Source organism: Heterodontus francisci, chromosome 19 (assembly GCF_036365525.1).
Source record: "Heterodontus francisci isolate sHetFra1 chromosome 19, sHetFra1.hap1, whole genome shotgun sequence".
Lineage (NCBI taxonomy): Eukaryota > Metazoa > Chordata > Chondrichthyes > Heterodontiformes > Heterodontidae > Heterodontus > Heterodontus francisci.
In genome coordinates, this window is record NC_090389.1 from 73,079,469 (window position 1) to 73,103,849 (window position 24,381).

Below are 24,381 nucleotides of genomic sequence, written 5' to 3' on the forward strand. Positions count from 1 at the left end.
ACCTATTTACTTTAGCAGAGGAATCAAAAGCCAGGGGGCATAGATTTAGAGTAACTGGTAGAAGATTAGAGGGGACATGAGGAAACATTTTCCACCCAGAGGGTAGTAGGCACCTGGAACTCACTGCCTGCTCACATGCTGACCACATTTAAAAAGTACTTGGATGTCTACTTAAAGAGCCGTGACCTGCAGAGCTGCAGACCTGGCTCAGGAAGGTGGGGTTAAGCTGGGCAGCTCTTTGTCAACAGGTATGGACACAATGCCCAAATGGCTTCCTTTTGTATTGTACATTTTCTATGATTTGTATGATTTCTGAGGAAACACATCCTGGCTGTATCTGTTGTCTGCTACATTTTTTTTTGTTTAAATTTCCCAGCAATATTTCAATTTTTTTTTTAAATTACACCCACCCAAAAGAAAACTAAATTCAATGGACTGAATTTTACCAGTCCCTCGACCCGCGGGTCGCAGCGCGGGGGCCGGTACAATGTTGCAGGGAGAGGCCCGCCTCAACCCGCGACGTCGAGAAGGGCCCGCCGCATATTACCGGCGGTGGGGGGACCTCAGTGTGGCCCCTCCCCCACCCCCCCACCACCTGGCAGCGGGCCCTTCATCTAAATATTCAAATGAACCTAAATTAAATGCTAATAAACTTACCTGCAGGCGGCGGATGTCCCACGCCAATTTTGCCGACTCTGAATATAGCTCGCGCGCCTTCGGAATGTTCCGAGGCGAGAACCTGGTGGAGAGGGGGAGGAATAAAATTTTCAGGGCTGGAGGGGTGGAGGAGCGGGGAAAACATTTTTCATTGGTTGTGGGGATGGTGGGAAGAGGTTGAAGGGCAAAGAGTGCAAAGTTTGGGGTTTAAAGTTCGGGACTGTCAAGAATGGTTTGGGGGGAGGAGAGACGGGAATAAATCCATTGTGTGATCATTGGGCGGGTGGGGTGCGGGTGGGGTGGAAGTGGAACTTTTATGTGAAATTTACTGTTTTTATTAAAAATTAAATTCCTGGTCCCTTTAAAAATTAAAATTACTGCTCAGAGCTTAAAGCCCTCTAAAAATGGCGCCGGAGTCTGCGCAGTGGCGCCAGACGCCATTGCCGGGGATGCGGCAGCCGCCCCACCTATGTCGTTGGGGGCAGCCGCTCCACCCCCACTATTTAAATGAGCCCCCACACGAAATATTTTGGGGGCTCCTTGGCGACCCTTCCATGTCAGAAGGCCGCCGAGTTGAAAGCGCACCACCAAGGAACGTGGATTAAAATTCAGTCCAATATCACAAAAAAGTTTCTCCACTTTTATTTGTGTTTGTATTTTTAAAATTGAATTTTACTGTCTTTTTAAATACTTTTTCCTGATTCTACTTAAATAATATAAACATTTTTACATTTTTTGGTAGTATACCAAAGAGGAGATGAAGGAAAGTGCTGCAGCCGTGTTGGACACCATCATCATGTGCAGCTGAAAAAGACACAAACACCCAAATCTAGTGAGAATCAAAAAAATATTTTTTTTTTTATTATGCATGTTGACAAATTTGGTGGTTCTCTGGAGTAGATAAATTCAGAGGTTTTAAAATTATCTGTTAAAAATATTCAAAACTGAAAACAATGAATCTAATGTGACTGGCAAGTTGGAGTAACAAGGCTCCAGGGGCATTGGGAGGTGTGATGTTCTTGGGACAAAGATTCAGCCAGAGTTAGTAAGAGACACTGAACATGCTGTTAGAAACTGCTGTTTATTGTGCTTTTTTTCCCCAACTCCCTCTGCTGGTATCTGTGTGTATGGTAGCCTCAAGTGGAGAAAATACACAACGCAATCTCAAAATATGACATTCCTCCCATTCTTAGTAAATGAGAGACATTGCATGTTTCAAATGGTCTGGTTCCAAAAGTGTAAGCAATAAACAAATATAAATAGTTCACTTCGTAACATAGTCACTTAGGTACGATGGACATTTTTCCTCATGAGTAGGATATCGTCTGACATCAGGTGTAGTCTCATTTAACGTGTGTTCTCCATCTGAGATGTCGATGTCGGAATCAGATTCAATGATTACGAATGGTATTTTCGTATGATGATTTGTGAACCCCGTTTAACAAGTGATCTTTGATCCTTTTGTGTTGGTCACAACAAATGGTTGGATGTCATAAGGGATTGGTTGCTTTCCAACATGACCATCATGTTTCACAAGTACTTTATCTCTTGGCTTTAGCAGTGTAGCTCTAAATTTCATGTTTCACTCTGTATTTACTTTCATTCGATTCTTCTGCTCTCGATTGCGTTGATGTACATGTTGATCATTAGCTCTGCATGGTAGCTCAAGATGATATGTGCACATAGAATGTGCAAAGTTGAGTGTAGCTGGAGGTTTTCCAACAGTCGAGTGAGGAGTCGCTCTGTAATTATGAAGAAAACGATACAATTCTTGCTTCCATGACTTGCTCTCAGGTATATGTATCACTTTTTTCAAGATATGCATAAATCTCTTGACTTCTCCATTAACTCTTGGCCATCGTGGTGTGATTTTTCAATGAGTGAACCCTGGGTAGTTCGCAGATTTACTGAACTCATCACTGTTGAATGGGGGTCCATTGTCACTTCTTATCATATGAAAGAAGATCTGGTCAAGTTTTGGAATGACTGCTTTTGTTGAAGTTGATATAACTAATTCCATAATTAGGAATCTGTTGTAGTCGTCAGTAACAACAAGCTAGTCTTCATCAGTGGCAAATCTGCAAAATTAACGCTAACTTCATTCCATGATCCTGGAGGTGGTTCAGACATCTTGAGAGGATCACAAAGATTTGACATTGTTGTTGCTTGACACAGCAAGCATTGAGTGGTTTTGTGCTCTACCATGTGGTCAATTCTTGGGAACCTTACCTTTTCCCAAAGGAGTTGTTTGGTTTGGACAATTCCCTGGTATCCTTCATGTGCTGTATCAAAAACACATTCCCTCAATGAGTGTGGAATGACAATACAGTTGTTGTGTAATACAAGATCAGATGTAGTTGTAAGGGTGAGCTCATTTTGAACATAGTGAAGACCTTGTAGTGAGCGAGCAATTTCGTTTGTAGATGCTCTCTTGATCACGTCTTTCCAGTTTTGTATATATATATAGTTTTGCCTAAAGAGGTGGTAGAGGCAGAAACCCTCACAACATTTAAGAAGTATTTAGATGAGCACTTGAAATGCCATAGCATACAAGGCTACGAGCCAAGTGCTGGAAAATGGGATTAGATTGGATGGGTGCTTGATGGTCGGTGCAGGTACGTTGGGCCGAAGGGCTTGTTTCTGTGCTGTAAAACTGTATGACTGTATGACTCTATAGCTGTAATGCCTCATTTTGTTTTGCTGCTGCTTTGATGTCAGGTAGTTTTGGCAACTTTGGCACCTGTTATAAAAGTGCTTTCATTTTTTATATTTTTTAAGGATTCATGTTTTTTTTTTAAAGATCACTGGAAAGACTTTGGGAATTGAGCTTTCTGTTTTAAAACAACATTTACTGGAAGTCACAAGTCTTCAGCTAAATAAACAGTAATAGCCTCGGTGACTAGGGGGAGTTGTTTACTTAGAAGTGACATGTCAAGATTTATGGTGGTCAAGAGTTGGTTTCATTTTGAATATTGTTTTGAGTCAGTTGGGGGTCAGCCTGCTAAGAGAGAAGACACCAGTTCATCCTTTCTTCACCTCTCTGAGAAACTCTGTGAATCCAGTGTGTGATAGCTGAAACCCCTGATGCTGCATTTCTTCTGGAAAGACTGCCAAACTAATTCTCGATGTCACCTGAAAAGAACTGCTCCAAAAAATCCCAGTGACAGCCATCTACACTCCTTTGGGACACCAGAGTAAAGGGATAACTCATATCATTCCAAATCGGTGTTCCGATGAAGGGTCACTGACCCGAAACGTTAACTCTGCTTTTCTTTCCACAGATGCTGCCAGACCTGCTGAGTGGTTCCAGCATTTCTTGTTTTTATTTCAGATTTCCAGCATCCGCAGTATTTTGCTTTTATTCATTCCAAATCTTCTCCTTTTCCTTTAAGAATTAACAAGTATTTGGCCAAAGTTTTTTTTTGTCTTTTTTGTAAAAAGATCTCTGCAGAGAAAACTTCCTTATTTTTTTTCTTTAACCGGTATGTGTTCTGTGTAGGGCTGATTTTAAAAGGGAACTTTCATATTTCAATTTGTGTGTTAATGCTTTGCTTCTTTACTGAATAAGTCTTGTTTTATAATGAATTAATATTTTTTTTGTTTATTAAAGAAACCTGGTTGGTGGATTTTATTCTGAAATTAAAATAGAGTATATCATTGGCTGTATCGGTAACTGGGTAAACATTTAAATATATGTTGTGACCTGTGGAGAAGGAGAACTAAGAAAGACAGTGCACTCCTCCTGCCTCAGTTGTAACACACCACATTTAGGCTTCCATAGTTAAGATGTTGTTCAGCAACTTTTTCCTCATGACTAGTAGGACTGACTGTCGGCAACAGATGTCACAAAAGATAGTCTGCTGGGCTGAGCTTGCCTGGCTGATACTCAATATGGAACTCGTACTCTTGTAGTTTGAGTTTGCAGTGCTCTATTCAAGTGGGTGGTTTGCTGTGTGGATTGTTCAACAAGGTTACTGGTCGTCTATGATCGGTTATTACTTCAAACTTGTTTCCATATAAGCAGAGTTGAAAGTGTAAGGTACCCCATGTGATTGAGAGTGCTTCACTCTCTGTTGCAAATAACGTTGCTGTACAGGCATTAGTGATCTGCTTGATGGGCTACCTGTCTTGTCTTTCTGCATGAGAATTGAGCATAAGCCAACCGAGTTTGCATCCATGACTAGCTGGATGCTTTTCTCAGGGTCGAAATAGGCATTTGTACAACTTATTGACAACTATCGTTTGACCTGGTATATCACCTGTTTGTGTGATTTAGTCCATTCCCACTTGGTGGTCTCTTTTGTCACATCACGTAGTGGGGGTAGATAACATAGCACGGTCAGGAATGAAGCAACTACAGTACATGATGAGTTTTAGCAGACTCTGAACGTTTGTAGGATCCACAGCATTTGCCATGGCTTCAACTTTCCGTAGGTCAGGTGACATTCCTTCACTGCTGAACACATGACTGAAGAATTCAATTCTTCTTTCATTGCACAAGTACTTGTCTTTTTTCAAAGTGAGGTTACATTCTCTGAGACATTGTAGACATGCATGTAGGCATGTCTCTAGTTTCCTTTCAGTGTGACTGTATATGAGAATGTCATCACTGATGTTCAGCGTGCCTTCAGGCCCTTAAGTTCAGACTGAACCATGTGTTGAGATACCTCAGCTGCTGGGTTGACACCAAAGATGAGCCTCTTGTATCGAAAAAGTCCAATGTGAGTAGATGTCATGCAGGCTCCCACTTGCCAAGAATGAGAGACATTAATTTCGCTACATGAACATTAAAACTTAAAATTGTTGCTGGGAAGAAAAGAGGGCCTATCACAAGGAATTGCCAGACCTCTCGCTGGAAAGACGTTTTTTGCAGACTAGCAGACAGTTTTGGAACAAAGGAACCAGTCCCTGTTTCCTCAATACACAGAAGACCTGGTCAGACCAGTTTAGTCAAATGACTAACTGACTGTTGGAGTTTTTTGAATTTGAACCTGCCACAGAGTTTTAAAACTCAGAAAACTGTTTGTTGCTGGACTGGAAAAGACCTCTCTCCTGTCAGCTCATCTCTTTCTCACCAGCCTTGGAATCCATTGAAGATACAGGAACCCCAAGAGAGAAAAGTCTTCTACAGTGAACAAGGTTTAAGAAGAATACTGGGCCCCAACGAAAAGCAAGAATTACCTAGAAAAGGACTACAGTGAGCTCGAAACACAGTAATAAGAAACTCTTCTGTTATTGCCTCAAACCTCTCTACTTTATTTTTCTTCTCTTTTCTGTCTCTATTTGCATGTGCGTATCGCGTATGCATGTTAGCGTGGGGCACGGCGAGTATCCGTAGGTGTTAACCAAATTAGAGTTTAAGTTTTAATACATTTCACTTTTCTTCTTTAAACCTAAGAAAACCTGGTGTGCTCATTTATTTGCCTTATAATTGGAAAGTGGTGAGGAAGGATTCACCAAAGGGGATCTCAAAACACAATGTGTTTAAAAATTAAATCCTGTTACAATAAGACCAGGTGAAGGCTGAAAGAGACCCCTAGACACCTTTCTCACCTGGTCGTAACATAGAGAACACAGTAAGATATTGCGATTTTTCTGCAAGCTCGATTCGGTGGTGGCCTGCATTGAGGTCAAATTTAGCGAAGCATTTAGCACCATTCCCTTTCTCTATTATATCATTGTCGGTGTCAAGTGTCTTTCTTGTTGTATGGCTTGGTTTGGTGACCGCATATTAATGGAGATTCTAATCTCGCTCTTGTTCTTGGGTTTCTTGATGACTTGTATGGGTGAGACCCAAAGGGTAGGTTCATCCACAACTTTCCCAATAATGTCAAGGTCAAGTAGGCACCAAAGTTGCTTCTGCTCTCTGACATGAAATGGTATTTGTTGCTGTTGATGCACGACTGGGGGCACGTTAGGATCTACATGCAGCTTGCATGTAACACCTTTCAGTTTGCCAATACCAGTGAAGCAGTATGCATAGAGTTCGAGAATGTTATTGTTATACAGATCTGTTGCTGTGTTGAAACTGATAAGCGTGACACAGTCTTAAGATATGACATAGAATACAGCAATCATTCTAGTGTCTTTGAATGAGATTGGTGTTTCAAAAGTCCCGAGAACTTTCAGCAGTTTTTCACTGTTGTAAGGGAAAATTTCTGGTTTGTGGACGTTGGGGCAATACTGAAGTTTGTTAAACGTTTTGTCTCCCATGACATTAACAGATGCTCCTGTATCTATGAGAGCATTGACGTCCGAGCAGCCAATGGTCACTGTCACACGTGGCTGTTTGCTGTATTTGAGAGAGAGCACAAAAGTATATTCAGGGTGTTATGACCAGGTGAAGCAGGGGTCTCGGGCTCCCCTCTCAGCCTTTTCCAGGTTTGGCCGTAACATGGTTTAATTTTTAAAAACACCGTGTTTTAGCTTCCCTCTCAGTGAGTCCTAGCTCACTGCTCTCTAATTGTAATTGCAAAGAAATCAACCAGACAGGTTTTCTCAGATTTAAACAAGAAAGGTGTAAGTTTATTAACCTTAAAACTCTAATTCAGTTAAAACTCCTAAAAATACGCGACGCGACCACGCTAGCATGCATACGCAATAAACACATGCAAATAGGGGCAGAGGAGGAGAAAGAAGGGGAAAGATTTGAAGTAATAGCTGGAGTTCAGTTACCGGTTTTCGATTGGATATAAAGTCTTTGATTGAAGTTAAGTTTTGCAGTGGGGCCCAGTGCACACTTTCAAACTTGTTTTACTGGTCTTCTGTCTTGAGGCTTAAGTTACTTCCATGGGTCCATGAAACCTTGCTTGAGAGAGAGAAAGGCAGGGAGAGACCTTCCTTCTCTTTTGTCTTCAAATTGCAGACTGTCCCTTTCTGTGTGGCACAATTCAAACAACCCCGAGGTTGGCCAGTAGGTTAGGCATGTGACTAGCTCCTTATTTGGAACAGTCTCTCCTGCGACGTTTGTGGATTCCCTCCAGCTTACTAGACCCTCTCAGTGGGGCGGCTGGAGGGGTGGGTGGGCGGGGGCGGTGTGGTGTGCGGGGAGTAATGCTGGCTCATTGACAAAATCCATCTGGCTAATTGAATCAGGGAGACACTCCCATTGTCTTCTTCAGCCAACTGTCTTTTAGAATGCAAATGTGCAGCCATGTTTTCGGCCACTGTTGTGGTCTTTTTAAGCAAGTTATTTCAAGTTCACTAACTGTTCAAATATAATGTTCCATATGATGAAATTAATATGCGTCATTTTGGCAGCTGTGGTTTTCGTCACAAGGATCATCCACCTCTACATTGGCTACATTCTTTCGCACTTTTGCTGTGGTACATATATGTGGCACCTTTCTGTTGCAATTGGTCTCAGTAGTTGGTTTTGCTGGTGAGTGACAACATGAGCAAAGTGGTTCAGTTTTCCACAAGCTTTGCACTGTTTGCCAGTAGCAGGACACTCAGCCCAGTGTTGGTAAGCACCACCACAGTGGAAACAGTCTTTGGACAAGTCGCAATTTTGTTTGTGAGACTGCTGTTATTGCTTTGCTGGTGGTTTTCTGGCATGTGAGTGATGAACAGTGTTCACAGGAGTTGAAATTGGAGTGTGATAGTTACTGTTGGCAGCCTCAAGTTCAGTAGCTTTGGACTCTGAGAGCAATAGTGATCTTGCTAACTCCAACAGCTCTGACAGCTTTCTGTCTTTCTCAAGTGCTTTTTGGCATAGTTGATTGGAGAGACAATCTTAGGTTATTTGTGTTTTGATTTCCTGTTTTACTTGTTCAACATCACCAAAGTCACATTTAGTTGTTAGTTGCCTCAATCACATACAATATTGGTCAATTGTCTCGTTTGCTTCTTGCTTTGTTTTGTATATGGTATTTTTCTTGGGTGTAAAGTAGGTTGTCAGCACAATTTTACTGAGTCATAGTCATTTTGCTCAGGCGTAAGTGTGTCAAAGATATCCTCCACTTTTCCACTTCCATAATGGAGAAGTAAGGCCTTTTTTTCTTTCATCATCAGTGATTGCGGAACCTGCCATCGCGCCTTCGAACCCTCGTAGCCACTTTTGCCTACATGGGAATACAGATGATGGCTCTGAATTTCTTTTTATTCGTTTCATGGGTTGTGGGCATCACTGGCAAGGCCAGCATTCATTGTCCATCCCTAATTGCCCTTGAGAAACTAATGGTTAGCTGCTTTCTTGAACCACTGCAGTCCATCTGGTGTGGGTACACCCACAGTGCTATTAGGGTGTGAGTTTCAGGGTTTTGATCCAGCTACAGTGAAGGAGCAGTGATGTATTTCCAAGTCAGGATGGTGTGTGGCTGGGAGGGGAACTTGCAGATGGTGGTGTTCCCATGCGGCTGCTGCCCTCATCTTTCTAGGTAGAAGAGGTCGCAGGATTGGAAGGTGCTGTTGAAGGAGGCGTGGTGAGTTGCTGCAGTCCAATTTGTAGATAGTACACACTGCTGCCATTGTGTCGGTGGTGGAGGGAGTGAATGTTTAAGATTTTGGCTGGGGTGTTGATCAAGCGAGCTGCTGAATGATATTGAGCTTCCTGAGTGTTTTTGGAGCTGCACTCATCCAGGCAGGTGGAGAGTATTCCATCACACTCCTGACTTGTGCCTTGTAGATGATGGACAGGCTTTGGGAAGTCAGGAAGTGGGTTACTTGCTGCAGAATTCCCAGCCTCTGACCTGCTCTTGTAGCCAGTGTATTTATGTGGCTGCTCCGGTTCAGTTTCTGGTCAATGGTAACTCCCAGGATTTAGTGGGGAATTCAGCAATGGTAATGCCAACAAACATGAAGGGGAGATGGTTAGATTCTCTCTAGTTGGAGATTGTCACTGCCTGGCACTTGTGTGGCATGAATGTTATTTGCCACTTACCAGCCGAAGCCAGAATGTTGTCCAGGTCTTGCTGCATATGGACACAGTATCTCAGGAGTTGTGAATGGTACTGAACATCATACAATCATCAGTGAACATTCCCACTTCTGACCTTGTGATGGAGAGAAGGTCATTGATGAAGCAACTGAAGATGGTTGGGGCTAGGACAGTCTCGTGAGGAACTCCTGCAGCAATGTCCTGGGCTGAGATGATTGGCCTCCAACAACCACAACCATCTTCCTTTGTGCTAATGGAGTGTTTTTCCCCTGATTCCCATTGATTTCAATTTGGCTAGGGCTGTTTGATGCCACACTTGGTCAAATGCTGCCTTGATACCAAGGGCAATCACTCTCACCTCAGCTCTTTTGTCCATGATTGGACCAAGGCTGTAATGAGGTCAGGGGCCGAGTTGGCCTGGCAAAACTGAAACTGATCATCGATGAGTAGGTTATTGCTATTTAAGTGGCGCTTGATAGCACAGTCGACGACACCTTCCATCACTTTGCTGATGGTCAAGAGTAGACTGATAGGGCGTGAATTGGCTGTATTAGGTTTGTCCTGCTTTTTGTGGACAGGACATAACTGGGCAATTTTTCAGTTATGATGGGCTCCCCCATCATTGAGAATGAGGATGTTTGTGGAGCTTCCTCCTCCTGTTAGTTGTTTAATTGTTCCCCACCATTCATGACTGGATGTGGCAGGACTGCAGAGCTTTGATCTGATCCGTTGATTGTGGGGTTGCTGAGCTCAGTCTATTGCATGCTGCCTCCACTATTTGGCATGCAAGTAGTCCTGTGTTGTAGCTTAACCAGGTTGACACCTCATTTTTAGGTATGCCTGGTGCTGCTCCTGGCATGCTCTCCTGCTCTCCTCATTGAACCAGGGTTGATCCTCTGGCTTGATGGTAATGGTAGAGTGAGGGATATGCCGGATGATGAGGTTACAGATTGTGTTTAAATACAATTCTGCTGATGCTGCTGGTCCACAGCACCTCATGGATGCCCAATTTTGAGCTGTCAAATCTGTTCTGAATGTATCCATTTAGCACGGTGGTAGTGCCACACAACACTATGGAAGTTATCATCACTGTGAAGACGGGACTTCGTTTTCACAAGAATTGTGCGGTGGTCACTCCTACCAATTGTGTCATGGACAGATGCATCTGCAATAGGTAGACTGGAGAGGAGAAGGTCTAATAGGTCTTACCCTCTTGTTAGTTCCCTCACCACCTGTCGCAGGCCCAGTCTGGCCGATATGTCCTTCAGGACTCAGCCAGCTCGGTCAGTAGTGGTGGTACTGAGCCACTCTTGGTGAACATTGAAGTCCCCCACCCAGATTATATTCTGTGCTCTTGCCATCCTCAGTGCTTCTTCCGAGTGGTGTTCAACATGGAGGAGTACTGATTCATCAGCTTAGGGAGGGTGGTAGGCGGTAATCAGCAGGAGGTTTCCTTGCCCATGTTTGACCTGATGCCATGAGATTTCATGAGGTACGGAGTTCATGTAGAGGACTCCCAGGGAAACTCTTTCTCGACTATATACCATTGTGCTGCCACCTCTGGTGAGTCTGTGCTGCCAGTGGGACAAGACTTCCCCAGAAATGGTGACGGTGGTGTTTGGGACATTGGATGTAAGCTATGTTTTTGTGAGTAATGACTATGTCAGGCTGTTGCTTGACTAGTCTGTGGGATAACTCTCCCAATTTTGCCACAAGCTCCCAGATGTTAGTAAGGAGGACTTTGCAGGGCCGACAGGGCTGGGTTTGCTGTTGTCGTTTCCGGTGCCTAAGTCGATGCCAGGTGTTCCGTCTGGTTTTATTCCTTTTCAACACATCAAATGCACATCAAAAGGTGGTAGATTGGGCATAGACAATGCCATATTGATCAGCATTGCAGTGATAGTGTGTGATCAAGAATCCAGGATTGTGTTCCTTTCAGAGAAAAACTTCTCTGTAATGATCTGAGATTTTTTTTTGATTGGACGGTTATTTTGGAAAGATCAGTGTGTGTGTATACACTGTGTAAGCTTCTTGTGTGTGTCTAACACACACAACCTCCATGTGCTCTCTAGGTCTCCAACTTAAAATGCTGTCTGCAGAAAGTAAACAAATACCTTCCAAAAGTTTCATACCTGAAAACCATTTTTTCCACCATCCGTTTCCTATTTTTTCACTCGTAAAATTGCAATGTTCTTGGGACTAAGATTCAGCCTGAATTAGTAGGAGACACTGAACAGCTGCATGCTGTAAGAAACATGGATTCCTTTATTGTGCTTTCTTTTCCCAACTCCATCTGCTGGTATTTGTGTGTCTGGTAGCTTCAAGTGGACAAAATGCACAATGCAATTCTCAAAACACTACAGGAGGGAAGTCTAATTTTCTTGAAACTCAAAACATGTACCTACCTTATTGACCTTGCAGATCCTACAGGGATTGGAGGTCACTCAGTTTATTTTGTGTTTCTAAGGATGTTCCATGATTTGTAGTGATTTCACTCCACACTCAGCTCTGTGCTTGTCCAGTACTGGCCTCTTACACATCCCTGATTTTCATCACTCCATCATTGGCAGCTGTGCCCTAGGCTTGAAGCTTTGGAATTCTGTTCCTAAGCTTCTCCACCTCTTTCTCCTTCACAACGCTCCTTAAAACCTGCCCTAATATTTCCTTGAGTGACTTGGTGTCAAATTTGTTTGATAACTATGAAGTGCCTTGGGATGTTTTACTACTTTAAAGGTACTATCAATGCTGTTGTAGATTACATTACCTTGCTGCTCCCTGATCAATTAGTCAGTATGATGCCTAGTTAACAGTGAAGTCTTAGAGAAAAATAGGAGAGTGGTGGCATCAACAGGCATGTTTCTGTCATTTTTCACTTGAGTTGTAGTTACCATCATCATCGGTGTTGTCAAAATAACTCAAAACCCATAACCCAAAACCTCTACAAATCATGAGCCATACTTACAATCGAGCTCCCTTGCAGTCAGGGAGGGTTACCACTTCAAGCCTACTGCACCACCTCATATCAAAAACACTTACTGTTTAACAGAAACAGACAGACCAAAGCTGTTGAATGCTAATCACAATTCTCTTTTTACTGTAAAGGGCTCTGAAGGTGCGATTCTCCTGTAAACACACACAGCTTGTGGTCACAGTTTATGAAATAGATTGGGCTGGAATCCTTGTTCAAATAGCAAATGTGTAACCAAGAGTTTTAAATGTAGGTTCATGCAAACCATGAGATTAGCACAAAGGCTGCTTTCAGAATATATGATAGGTGTCAACAAATTATAGAAAAGAAAGGTAGCACATTCCATTTTACTCAAACCCATAGTCTGAAATTTTATTAGCTGAGGGGCTGTCACATGTGAAAATAGTTCTCACTATTGCTTGGTAAACCTCCATTGGGATAAACAAAGAACAGAACGTGGCCTCTCGATTCCATCCGCCCAGAGATCTGATGCATAACACTGGTGGGAAGGGGAGGGCAGGTAAGTATTTCAGCATGGGAGGGGGAGAAACGGGGTCAAACTAATGTGATTGGTGTAGGAGATGGTGGGAATGGTTAAAGATAACAATTAGTGAACTTTGTGGTGGGGGGGGGGGGGGTTGGTGGCGGGTGAAGGTCAGATGTGCAAGGTAAGTATTTTGTGGGGGAGAGGGAAAAGAATGAATTGTTTGGTTATTGGGGGGTGGGAGAGGGGCTAGAAACATTAAATTTTTTTGAATAAAGCATAACTCACTATTTCTTTAAAAATTCAAATTAAATGAAAGGTCCTGAAGCCTTTTAAAAATGGCAGTGGTGTCTGATGCTGTTGCTGGGGACGCACCACATGCCCCCTCCACGTCATCAGTGCGGGGGGGGAGACGGTCTGCCCTGGCCATTTAGATGAGCAGCCGTTTTAATATTGCGGCGACTCCGCGAAGCTGGAAGCTGGCCATCGCCGATCACGGTGGCGGCAACATAAATTTCAGCCCAATGTTTCTTTTTAATTTGTTCTCAGATGTGGGCAATGTGGGAAGACTGCATTTATTGAATGACCCTAGTTGTCCTGAGATTGTGGTGATGAGACTTCTCCTTGAACCACTGGAGTCTCTGTGGTGATGATGCTCCCACAATGTTGATAGCTAGAGAATTCCAAGATATTAATCCAGCGACAATGATAGAATAGTAAGATAGGCCTAAGTAAGGATGGTGTGGGATGGGGAGGGACATTCAGATCTGATGGCATTCCCATAACATTACCTGTCTTGTCCTTTTCAATGATATCAATCACAAGAGCCATTGAAGTAAACTTTGTGAATTGCTGCAATCTATCCTGCAGATTGAACGTACTGCAGCCACAGTATCCTGTTGGTAGAGGGGTTGAAGATTAATTTCCAGTGGCAGTTACAGTAGAAGATGCTGCAATATGTTTTGATTTCATTATAGAAGGAAGAGGGACTTGCATGAAAATAGTTTTATTAGTAATTGAAAAGAAAAAATAGAGCATTGTGTTATATATCTAGAACAGTAAAATACAGGTATAGAGAATGTGGTGGAGTTTTATTATGTGTGAGAGAACTGTGTTCCCATTCTGGTCATCATAGCAAAATAATACTGGGGAAGATTTTACAAATTACTGCTCCAGTGCAAAGCTATGGCTGACAGTAAGGCGCATCAGGAATTTGGAGTGCCAGGTCTGAGCTGGTGCCTGGAATGGATGGAGCACATGATGGTGCATCCGCAAGAGGATTATATTCCCCTGAGGTGTCTTCTTGTGCATAAGCCGCCTCCTACAGAGAAGAACCTAGAAGAAAATGAAAATGGACAAATATTATATGTGGTCTTGTCCTACAGCAAGAAGGAGGGAGAGTTAGTGTTTTGAAATGATAAATGTAGATTTGTGGGGTTTATGTGTTGAGAGGTGGGGAAGAAGTAAGATGGAATGAGTATGGGGAAATGATGAATGTAAAGCCAAAACTGAGGATGGAGTACGAGGAGGTGCATGTGCAAGTTTCCACCATTTATCAAAGTGCTGTATGGTATGTAATGATGAGGAGCAAATTGATTGAACACTGCAGCACCATATGGAGTATTGACAGTGAATCCTTTGAAAAGTTTGGAAATGGCTTACTAACTGTGATGAGGTGTAATTAATTAAAATTTTTTTAAAATGCTGCAGTTCAGATTGTTGGTAAGTGTGTCCATTTCCATCCGTGCAAATTTTTCAGTTTCACTGTGAACTGTGTTTTTGTTTGTTTTCACAGCATTTTACCACACCTGTGAAATATTTTAGTTTCTTTTTCTTTTGGGCCTCCTTATCTCGAGAGACAATGGATACACGCCTGGAGGTGGTCAGTGGTTTGTGAAGCAGCGCCTGGAGTGGCTATAAAGGCCAATTCTAGAGTGACAGGCTCTTCCACAGGTGCTGCAGAGAAATTTGTTTGTCGGGGCTGTTGCACAGTTGGCTCTCCCCTTGCGCCTCTGTCTTTTTTCCTGCCAACTACTAAGTCTCTTCGACTCGCCACATTTTAGCCCTGTCTTTATGGCTGCCCGCCAGCTCTGGCGAACGCTGGCAACTGACTCCCACGACTTGTGATCAATGTCACAGGATTTCATGTCGCGTTTGCAGACGTCTTTAAAGCGGAGACATGGACGGCCGGTGGGTCTGATACCAGTGGCGAGCTCGCTGTACAATGTGTCTTTGGGGATCCTGCCATCTTCCATGCGGCTCACATGGCCAAGCCATCTCAAGCGCCGCTGACTCAGTAGTGTGTATAAGCTGGGGATGTTGGCTGCCTCGAGGACTTCTGTGTTGGAGATACGGTCCTGCCACCTGATGCCAAGTATTCTCCGGAGGCAGCGAAGATGGAATGAATTGAGACATCGCTCTTGGCTGACATATGTTGTCCAGGCCTCGCTGCCTGGGAGCAACGTACTGAGGACACAGGCTTGATACACTCGGACTTTTGTGTTCCGTGTCAGTGCGCCATTTTCCCACACTCTCTTGGCCAGTCTGGACATAGCAGTGGAAGCCTTTCCCATGCGCTTGTTGATTTCTGCATCGAGAGACAGGTTACTGGTGATAGTTGAGCCACTCTTGAACCACTTCCAGAGTGTGGTCGCTGATATTTATTAATGGGGCTTTTCTGACGTCCTGCCCCATGATGTTCATTTTCTTGAGGCTGATGGTTAGGCCAAATTCATTGCAGGCAGCCGCAAACCTGTCGATGAGACTCTGCAGGCACTCTTCAGTGTGAGATGTTAAAGCAGCATCGTTATCAAGGAGGAGTTCCCTGATGAGGACTTTCCGTACTTTGGACTTCGCTCTTAGACGGGTAAGGTTGAACAACCTGCCCCCTGATCTTGTGTGGATATTTTAGTATTGTTCAATTTATTTACCATAAACTCTGCAGGATGTCACTAAAACTGGAACTTAATCTCCTGCCAGACATGGATATTAGAAGCTACTTAGTTACCTCCCCCATCTCAACCACCTGAAACTGAACTAGGATGCGTTCCTATTCTGTTTGACAAGTTGTAACAATCTCTTCCTCTCACACAATGAGTCTTGTTAGGCACTAACAAGAAGGGACTATTGCTATTGTTGCACTAAATAAGTCAAGATCTGTAACAATTAACAATATGAATTTAAAAGAAGCAATAGTTTTCCATCTCTCATCACACAATTATTCATTTAGCTAATAATCTCAATCTATAAGAAAGATCCCTCCGACTTGGTCCAGCAGCCCAGTCTCTGAGTAGGTCATCTGCACTAACTGGAAGGAAGTCACACCAACTGAATAAGTCCTTTGGCTACCAACACTCTCTTGAAGAAGAAAGAGAACTCTCTATTCTTCAAATTATGTCATGGGATCTTTACGCATGCTTAACCCACTGGAATAAAGCCTGGATTAACCTCTAACCCAAAAGACAATACCTCAGAAAATGCAACACTCGCTCAGTATTACACAGATGCATTACTCTAGGTAATCTGCACAGATTCTAGACTGGAGCTTGAATTCCAGACCTTCTGACTCAGAAATGAGAGCAATACCAACGGATCCAAGTTAATACTTGCAGTTGTCTTTTCAGCCCATCCAGATAATCCAGATAGTTTACTGTCTAAACTATCAAGAGACTTCAATTATCTTGGGTACAGAGTTTCAAGGAGCACAGCCAAATTAGGAGGTTCAAGCCAAACAAGCCAGATTCTCCCATTGGACCTAACTAAAGGGAAGAGTAAAGTGGCTCCTTGGACTTTTCCTCAACAAGTATGTTTATGGGAAGGAGATGGACAAACGAGGTTTCCTATTGAAGACAAATGAAAACCTTAGGTAGAACCAAGGCAAAATTTACGACAGTCTGGAACTGGAGTTCAGCACTTTTGGAATAATTATGTTAGTGGGGAGGGGTATATGCATAAATGTTAAATAGACTTGCATATATGATCATTCAATTGATTGAATTAGTGTTTGGCTGACCACCCAATTGTTTATATAAGTGCAGCAGAAACTTTAAAATATTTAGTCAAATTTATTAAGAAAATCAATTACACTCAAGAAACCTTTAGCTGCCTTTCATTTTAGGGCAGAACTATTACTGCTACAGTGATATCCCACAGCACATAATTTCTTATACTATCTAACTGCTAATCATTGAGGGCAGCTCATAACTGTGACTAACAGTTATGTTACGCTTATAACAGAGCAAAAATATCTACAAGATGGCTGGTGGCTGCTGTCCCAAGGAGAATGGTAAGATGCAAAGCATTGTGGAACTATTGCAATGCAGGTGTTGCTACTCTTCAAATTTATTCAAATATCACTTTTTTTTCTTTGGAGAAAAGAAAAAGTGACCCATTTTGTTGCTGATTCCACCATCAGCCCATCAAATGTCTCTACAAAGCTTTTGTAAAGGGCAGTAGTGGCAATGCTGTGCAGATTCAAATTAAAATCATTAAAAAATAGAAAAATCATAAGCATATCATTATTTTGTCAAGAAATGTTATTTCAGGTGATGATTTGGTTAACACAAGATTTCTACAGCTAGCTGATCCAGAATGGGACTGTGTGCTCATTGTTGCAGGTTTTGAACCAGGGAAAATGTTTGCTTATAATGTATTGTATTCATTGTGATTTCTTGCATCATACGCTACAAGATATAGCCTCCATCTGGACCCATTTCATACTACCTACAATTATGACGACAGAGAAAATTTAAGAGACCAACTAGATGTAATCTATTATTCCCTGAATGTAATTATAGAACAATGACAGATCCAAAGGATGCAGTTCAATCCTAGCTACTGCTCAGCATTTGGTACATAGTCAGAGCAAAGACAGAGAGCATCCACCTCACCCCCTCTGCCGAACCAGAATACATGAAAAGCAACATGGTTCATCATGCACTCATTGCATCAGCATGCACACCATGTCTGATAGGAAACAGGGTTTTGGATAAGTTAAAGCACTCCTTTCAGATAAGTGAGCCAGAGTAATATGTAGCTCTCAAATTGAATGGATAAAAGTCTGCTACCTAGAATAATTTTAGAGGAACCACAAGAAGTGACACCAATCGAAGAGTCAGGGGAATGGTGATTTACTTCCCTCTGCCTGAGTTAGATTTCACAAAACTGAGAATCCAGAGTGTACCCATGTTTTAATTAGATTTTCTCTTCTGTTGACCCAGTTTCTGAGAAACAGGATGAATCAGTTCAAAGTATGGAGGGAATCAGATTGAAACAGAATTGCAAATCCCAGTATACTGAAGCCAAAGGGACAAACAAGTCTTGTGGTGAGAAAAAGATAGAGCTTCAGTATTGCTGTAGCCATATCATCTGCTCTATGCATCTGTAGCTCATACTGTGCATCTGATTCTTAGTTTGTACATCTGTGATTCACAATGTACCTGAAATTCACAAAAGGTTTATGACATTCACATTTGTATCTTCAATTTTATTGTAGCTTTCACACTATGCCTGTTATTCACATTGAACACCTGCCATTAACACTGTACTTATAACTTACAATGAATCTTTGCCAGTCATGTTGTGCTCTCAGGCTACTTGCACTTGCATATGTAACTCCTACACTGTACAAGCAATTTTCACAAGATGCACTTACATTGCTTACACTATAACTGTAGCTCACATTGATGCTGTGTTGTTAAGACATACTCACACTTACTCTTACTTTTTATGCCTGTGACTGAGACTGTACCTATAACTCTCATAATACATATTTGGGTTGACTGTGCATGGCACACCTTCCTGTATTCTTCTGTTACTTGAACCCTTTCACGATCATTCTCACACTGTATACCTGTGTCATCTTCACAATACACATTTTCTCATTGTAATTGTAATTCTCACACTATATACCACTATTTCTAATATTTGTCAGTTAACACCTCTTTTGTTATCTCTTGCCCCACCCCGGCTTTACTTGCTTAAAACCTTTTACATTTCTAATATTTGTCAGTTCTGATGAAGGATCACTGACCTGAAACGTTAACTCTGCTTCTCTCTCCACAGATGCTGCCAGGTCTGCTGAGTATTTCCAGCATTTCTTGTTTTTATTTCAGATTTCTAGCATCTGCAGTATTTTGCTTTTATATTATTACTATAATTTCCAAACTGTATTCTTATACAATACACTGTTGTATTATTCTCATACTGGTCATCTGCATCATTCTCACATTGTACATCTGTTACATGCACACTGTACCTTTGCCGTTCACATTTAATCAGTTTTGCCTATTAGATCCATATTCTTCAATTGAGAGATCTATTACTGTTATCTGGCAACCTTATCTGTGCAGAATATCTGCCTGCCCCATCCTTACCTATAAGCACTAGTGTATTGTCTCTGCATGTAAATTGCAGGTGATGGTTTATGTCTGGGCTAGAAATATCTTGCTTTGAAATCGATTTGTAAGATCTTTTAAATCCAAGGACAGGTGGTCTTTCATAATCTTGCGTAGTTACTGTGTTTCTTAAATGGCAAATAGCCTTCACAATTCAATCAGAATTTAGGCAATCTTTGTAATATACCTTAGGGTTGTATTATTATATCACTCTTTGAAACTTAGGGCAATATAGCTCTGAGTTGTCACAAATTTACTGACATTTTACAGGTCATGTGAAATTATTTGTAATTAGTCATTCCTTAACAGAGAGATGATTATATAACTGATTTTGATTCTACAATTTGCCAGTGCATTTAAACCCAATGTAAGTTGATGTGAGACTTAAGAATTTCTTTTTTTCTAACTCCATAGAGTCTCTGGTAACCCGAGAAGTCAAATTCCACAGACCACATGTGACGGTGTCAGAGGTAAATCTTGATAGGATGAAAAACTGCAAACGCCTCGTGGAGAAAGCTATGAAGGTAAAAAAAAATGTTTGGCAAAGTTTTAAAACTGCTATTTTGTTGAGAGGTCAAAAGGGAAAGTTTGCATTTCTTCAAGGGAACATTTATACTAGAACTTCAACATTCCATTTTGCTGCAATTCTAAAATTGTAGGGTAAATCCAGAATTATGATCTGACCTGACTCTGGACAGAAATGGTGTTAGACTTCTTGGAAGGGCTGTCACACATCACTTGGGCTTGACACTGTATGAAGTGTAACCAGACTTAAAAGCAGGCTTTGGGTCCATTGCACCTCTTTGACACTTTTTAAACATACCTTTAGTTCATTTAAATGGTTAATTAAACAGCATGGATAGTTCTGCTTATCTTTGGCCTCCTTGTCTCGAGAGGCAATGGGTAAGCGCCTGGAGGTGGTCAGTGGTTTGTGAAGCAGCGCCTGGAGTGGCTATAAAGGCCAATTCTAGAGTGGCAGACTCTTCCACAGGTGCTGCAGATAAAATTGGTTGACGCAGTTGGCTCTCTCCTTGCGCTTCTGTCTCTTTTCCTGCCAACTGCTAAGTCTCTTCGACTCGCCACACTTTAGCCCCGCCTTTATGGTTGCCCGCCAGCTCTGGCGATCGCTGGCAACTGACTCCCACGACTTGTGATCAATGTCACAGGACTTCATGTCGCGTTTGCAGACGTCTTTAAAGCGGAGACAAGGACAGCTGGTGTGTCTGATACCAGTGACGAGCACGCTGTACGATGTGTCCTTGGAGATCCTGCCATCTTCCATGCGGCTCACATGGCCAAGCCATCTCAGGCGCCGCTGGCTTAGTAGGGTGTATATGCTGGGGATGTTGGCCGCCTCGAGGACCTCTGTGTTGGAGATGCGGTCCTGCCACCTGATGCCAAGGATTCTCCGGAGGCAGCGAAGATGGAATGAACTGAGACGTCGCTCTTGGCTGACATACATTGTCCAGGCCTCGCTGCTGTAGAGCAAGGTACTGAGGACACAGGCTTGATACACTGGGACTTTTGTGTTCCGTGTCAGTGCACCATTTTCCCACACTCTCTTGGCAAGTCTGGACATAGCAGTGGAAGCCTTTCCCATGCACTTGTTCATTTCTGCATCGAGAGACAGGTTACTGGTGATAGTTGAGCCACTCTTGAACCACTTCCAGAGTGTGGTCGCTGATATTTATGAATGGGGCATTTCTGACATCCTGTCCCATGATGCTCGTTTCCTTGAGGCTGTTGGTTAGGCCAAATTCGGTGCAGGCAGCCGCAAACCTGTCGATGAGTCTGTGCAGACACTCTTCAGTGTGAGATGTTAATGCAGCATCGTCAGCAAAGAGGAGTTCCCTGATGAGGACTTTCCGTACTTTGTTCTTCGCTCTTAGACGGGCAAGGTTGAACAACCTGCCACCTGATCTTGTGTGGAGGAAAATTCTTTCTTCTGAAGACTTGAACGCATGAGAGAGCAGCAGGGAGAAGAAGATCCCAAACAGTGTAGGTGTGAGAACACAGCCCTGTTTCACGCCACCCAGGATAGGAAAGGGGTCTGATGAGGCGCCGCTATGCTGAATTGTGCCTTTCATATTGTCATGGAATGAGCTGATGATACTTAGTAGCTTTGGTGGGCATCCAATCTTTTCTAGTAGTCTGAAGAGACTAAGTCTGCTGACGAGGTCAAAAGCTTTGGTGAGATCAATGAAAGCAATGTAGAGGGGCATCTGTTGTTCACGGCATTTCTCCTGTAGCTGTCGAAGGGAGAACAGCATGTCAATGGTCGATCTCTCTGCTCGAAAGCCACACTGTGCCTCAGGGTAGATACGCTCAGCCAGCTTCTGGAGCCTGTTTAAAGCGACTCGAGCGAAGACTTTCCCCACTATGCTGAGCAGGGAGATTCCACGGTAGTTGTTGCAGTCACCGCAGTCACCCTTCTTCTTATAGAGGGTGATGATGTTGACATCGCGCATGTCCTGTGGTACTGCTCCCTCGTCCCAGCACAGGCAAAGCAGTTCGTACAGTGCTGAAAGTATAGCAGGCTTGGCACTCTTGATGATTTCAGGGGTAATGCCGTCCTTCCCAGGGGCTTTTCTGCTGGCTGGAGAATCAATGGCATCACTGAGTTCCGATTTTGTTGGCTGTACTGGCAGAGACTGGGCTCCATTGAAGACGGTCTCAGTGACAACATTTTCCCTGGAGTACAGTTCTAGGTAGTGCTCCACCCAGCAATCCATTTGCTTGCATTGGTCAGTGATTTTGACCCTGATTTAGATTTGAGGGGGGCGATCTTCTTGACGGTTGGCCCAAAAGCTCTCTTAATGCCATCATACATTCCTCTGATGTTTCCGGTGTCAGAGGCCAGCTGAATATGACTGCATAGGTGTTGCCAGTAGTCATTTGCCAGTAGTCAGTAGTCAGTAGTCAGTAGCTGCAGCATAAAAGCAGTCTCCAAATACTGTTCTGCTCCTGTATCATCATAAACATTATTGGGGTAACTTGTGTCATATTTACATATCATAACATTTTAAGATTGCAAATTTGTTCAGAATTAGATCTGTGTCATTAATGTTGTTCAAGTTAACTTGTTTAAAAAGGATTTTTTTTTAAATATCTGTTTAAGTTTGCAGGTTATGACTATGACTATGGACATAGATAATTAAATCCTGTAGAGAGCATTATGATTCCACTACTTTTGAGATTGTGGGAATACCATCTGTGAAATGCAGCCAGAGTTAAATTATGTAGATTTAAATATTCATTAATGTTCTAGAATTTTCCTTGATTGTCTTTGGGTGTCACAACATCACAACTTAAATAGAAAAGAGAAAAGGCATTCAGCCCATCTTAGCTGATCTATCCAGGGGAGCAGTGGGGGTAGGGGGAGTACAGTCCTCTCAACATTAGATCTTCAACAAATTTAAGGTTTTTGCTTGTCTGATCCTACCTGGAAGATCATTCCAAATGTCATTCTTTGCATGATGTTCTTCCTGACCATGTTCTAAAATTTTACCAGTGGTAATTTTTCCCTTCAGAAACTGCAACAATTAAAGAGCATCCATGACTGTTTAAAGTGGATTTGGCCCATTGGATAAAATGGTCTTGATCCATAGTTTTGTTTTTCTGGAAATAAGTAACTTTCTAATTGAACCTCAATGTTTCCTCTGTACTTAAAAATGTAAATTCAGGTCTGAGGTAACAGATCAGAGAAGCCCAGACTGATGGGATGAAAAGTTTATTTGTTTTTACTGTAAAGGATTTTAATATCAAATGTGTGTGCCGGTTTCAACTTAGTGGGTAAAAAATCCACAATTCCCACTCCTTGGTGTGCACCAACCACAATTTTCCATCCATTAACTCCGGATATGTCTTGTATATAAAATCATGGGCTGGTAGTCCATGTCACACATTTTCGATTTGCACTTTCAGTGCCTGCCAAGGAACAGTGCAGTGGAAGTTTTACCCCTAATTCATAGAGGGCAAAAAGCTGCCCCTACATTTGGCACTAATTGACACTAACATAGCAACCATATTCAGACCTCTACCAACTAGAAGGACAAGGACAGCAAATGCATGGGAACATCATCACCTACAAGTACCCCTCCAAGTCACACACCATCCTGACTTGGACCTATATCATCGTTCCTTCACTGTCGCTGGGTCAAAATCCTGGAACTCCCTTCCTAACAGCTCTGTGGGTGTACCTACCCTACATGGACTGCAGCAGTTCAAGAAGGCAGCTCACCACCACCTTCTCAAGGGCAATTAGGGATGGGCAATAAATGCTGGCCTGGCCAGTGACACCCACATCCCATGAATGAATAAAAAAAAGAAAGGGCATAAAGTATGTTAGTGTGGCAAGTGGAAATATTCACACTGGTTCAGTTGGTAGCAGGAGGTGTGGGTCTGGGGGGGTTGCAGCTGCTTCTTTCTGTGCTATAATTGATCTGGAAGAACTTGATGTTGAAACTGGGAAACAAAAATGGAAAATAGATTCCTCTGTCCAGCACTGACACCCTTCCTCGTGATTGAGATAAATTTATCAGAGAAATTGAAGACGATTTATTTAGAGAAATTAATGCTGTCATAAAGTACAACTATAGAACAAAATGTATTACAAAAGTGTGAAAGGAGAAAATTGGCATCTGTCAGGACAAGCTATGCTTGTTGTATGAGGCATGTTGTGAGCTAACATTGCTGTTTTCCATTGCACAAGGTAAATAAGTTAAATATAATTTCATTAAATAGTAAGTAATTGAACAACATTCTCATTGCTTAGCTAAAAAAGATATTTACCATCTACGGTCCATATCCAGTGATTCGACAAAGTCTGCGCAACAGAGGGTGGTTGGAGAAGAAGATGCCTAAACCCCCGAAGAGCCCTCAGAAAAAGGATAAGATAATCAATGGGGAAAATGACATAGATGATGGTGTTGGTGATTCTGATGGTTGTGATTTTGATGGTAAGCAAGATTTTCTCACAAAGCAGGAGGAATTTGTCCAG

The 24,381-nt window shown here is 42.5% G+C and overlaps 1 protein-coding gene across 2 annotated transcripts in view; it reads left to right on the top strand.

The window, feature by feature from the left end:
- Nucleotides 1-24,381, top strand: part of ttll3 (tubulin tyrosine ligase-like family, member 3) — an 83,182-nt gene that overhangs the window by 4,951 nt on the left and 53,850 nt on the right. The window contains exons 3-6 of one of the 2 annotated variants that reach the window (XM_068051946.1): nt 1,400-1,489; nt 18,207-18,311; nt 19,797-19,906; nt 24,157-24,340. In XM_068051946.1, the coding sequence (XP_067908047.1) occupies nt 18,239-18,311; nt 19,797-19,906; nt 24,157-24,340 (367 nt within the window). In that variant the 5' untranslated portion in view covers nt 1,400-1,489; nt 18,207-18,238. Of the gene's footprint in view, nt 1-1,399; nt 1,490-18,206; nt 18,312-19,796; nt 19,907-24,156; nt 24,341-24,381 lie in introns of those variants that run through there. The other variant, XM_068051948.1, reaches the window with a different exon arrangement.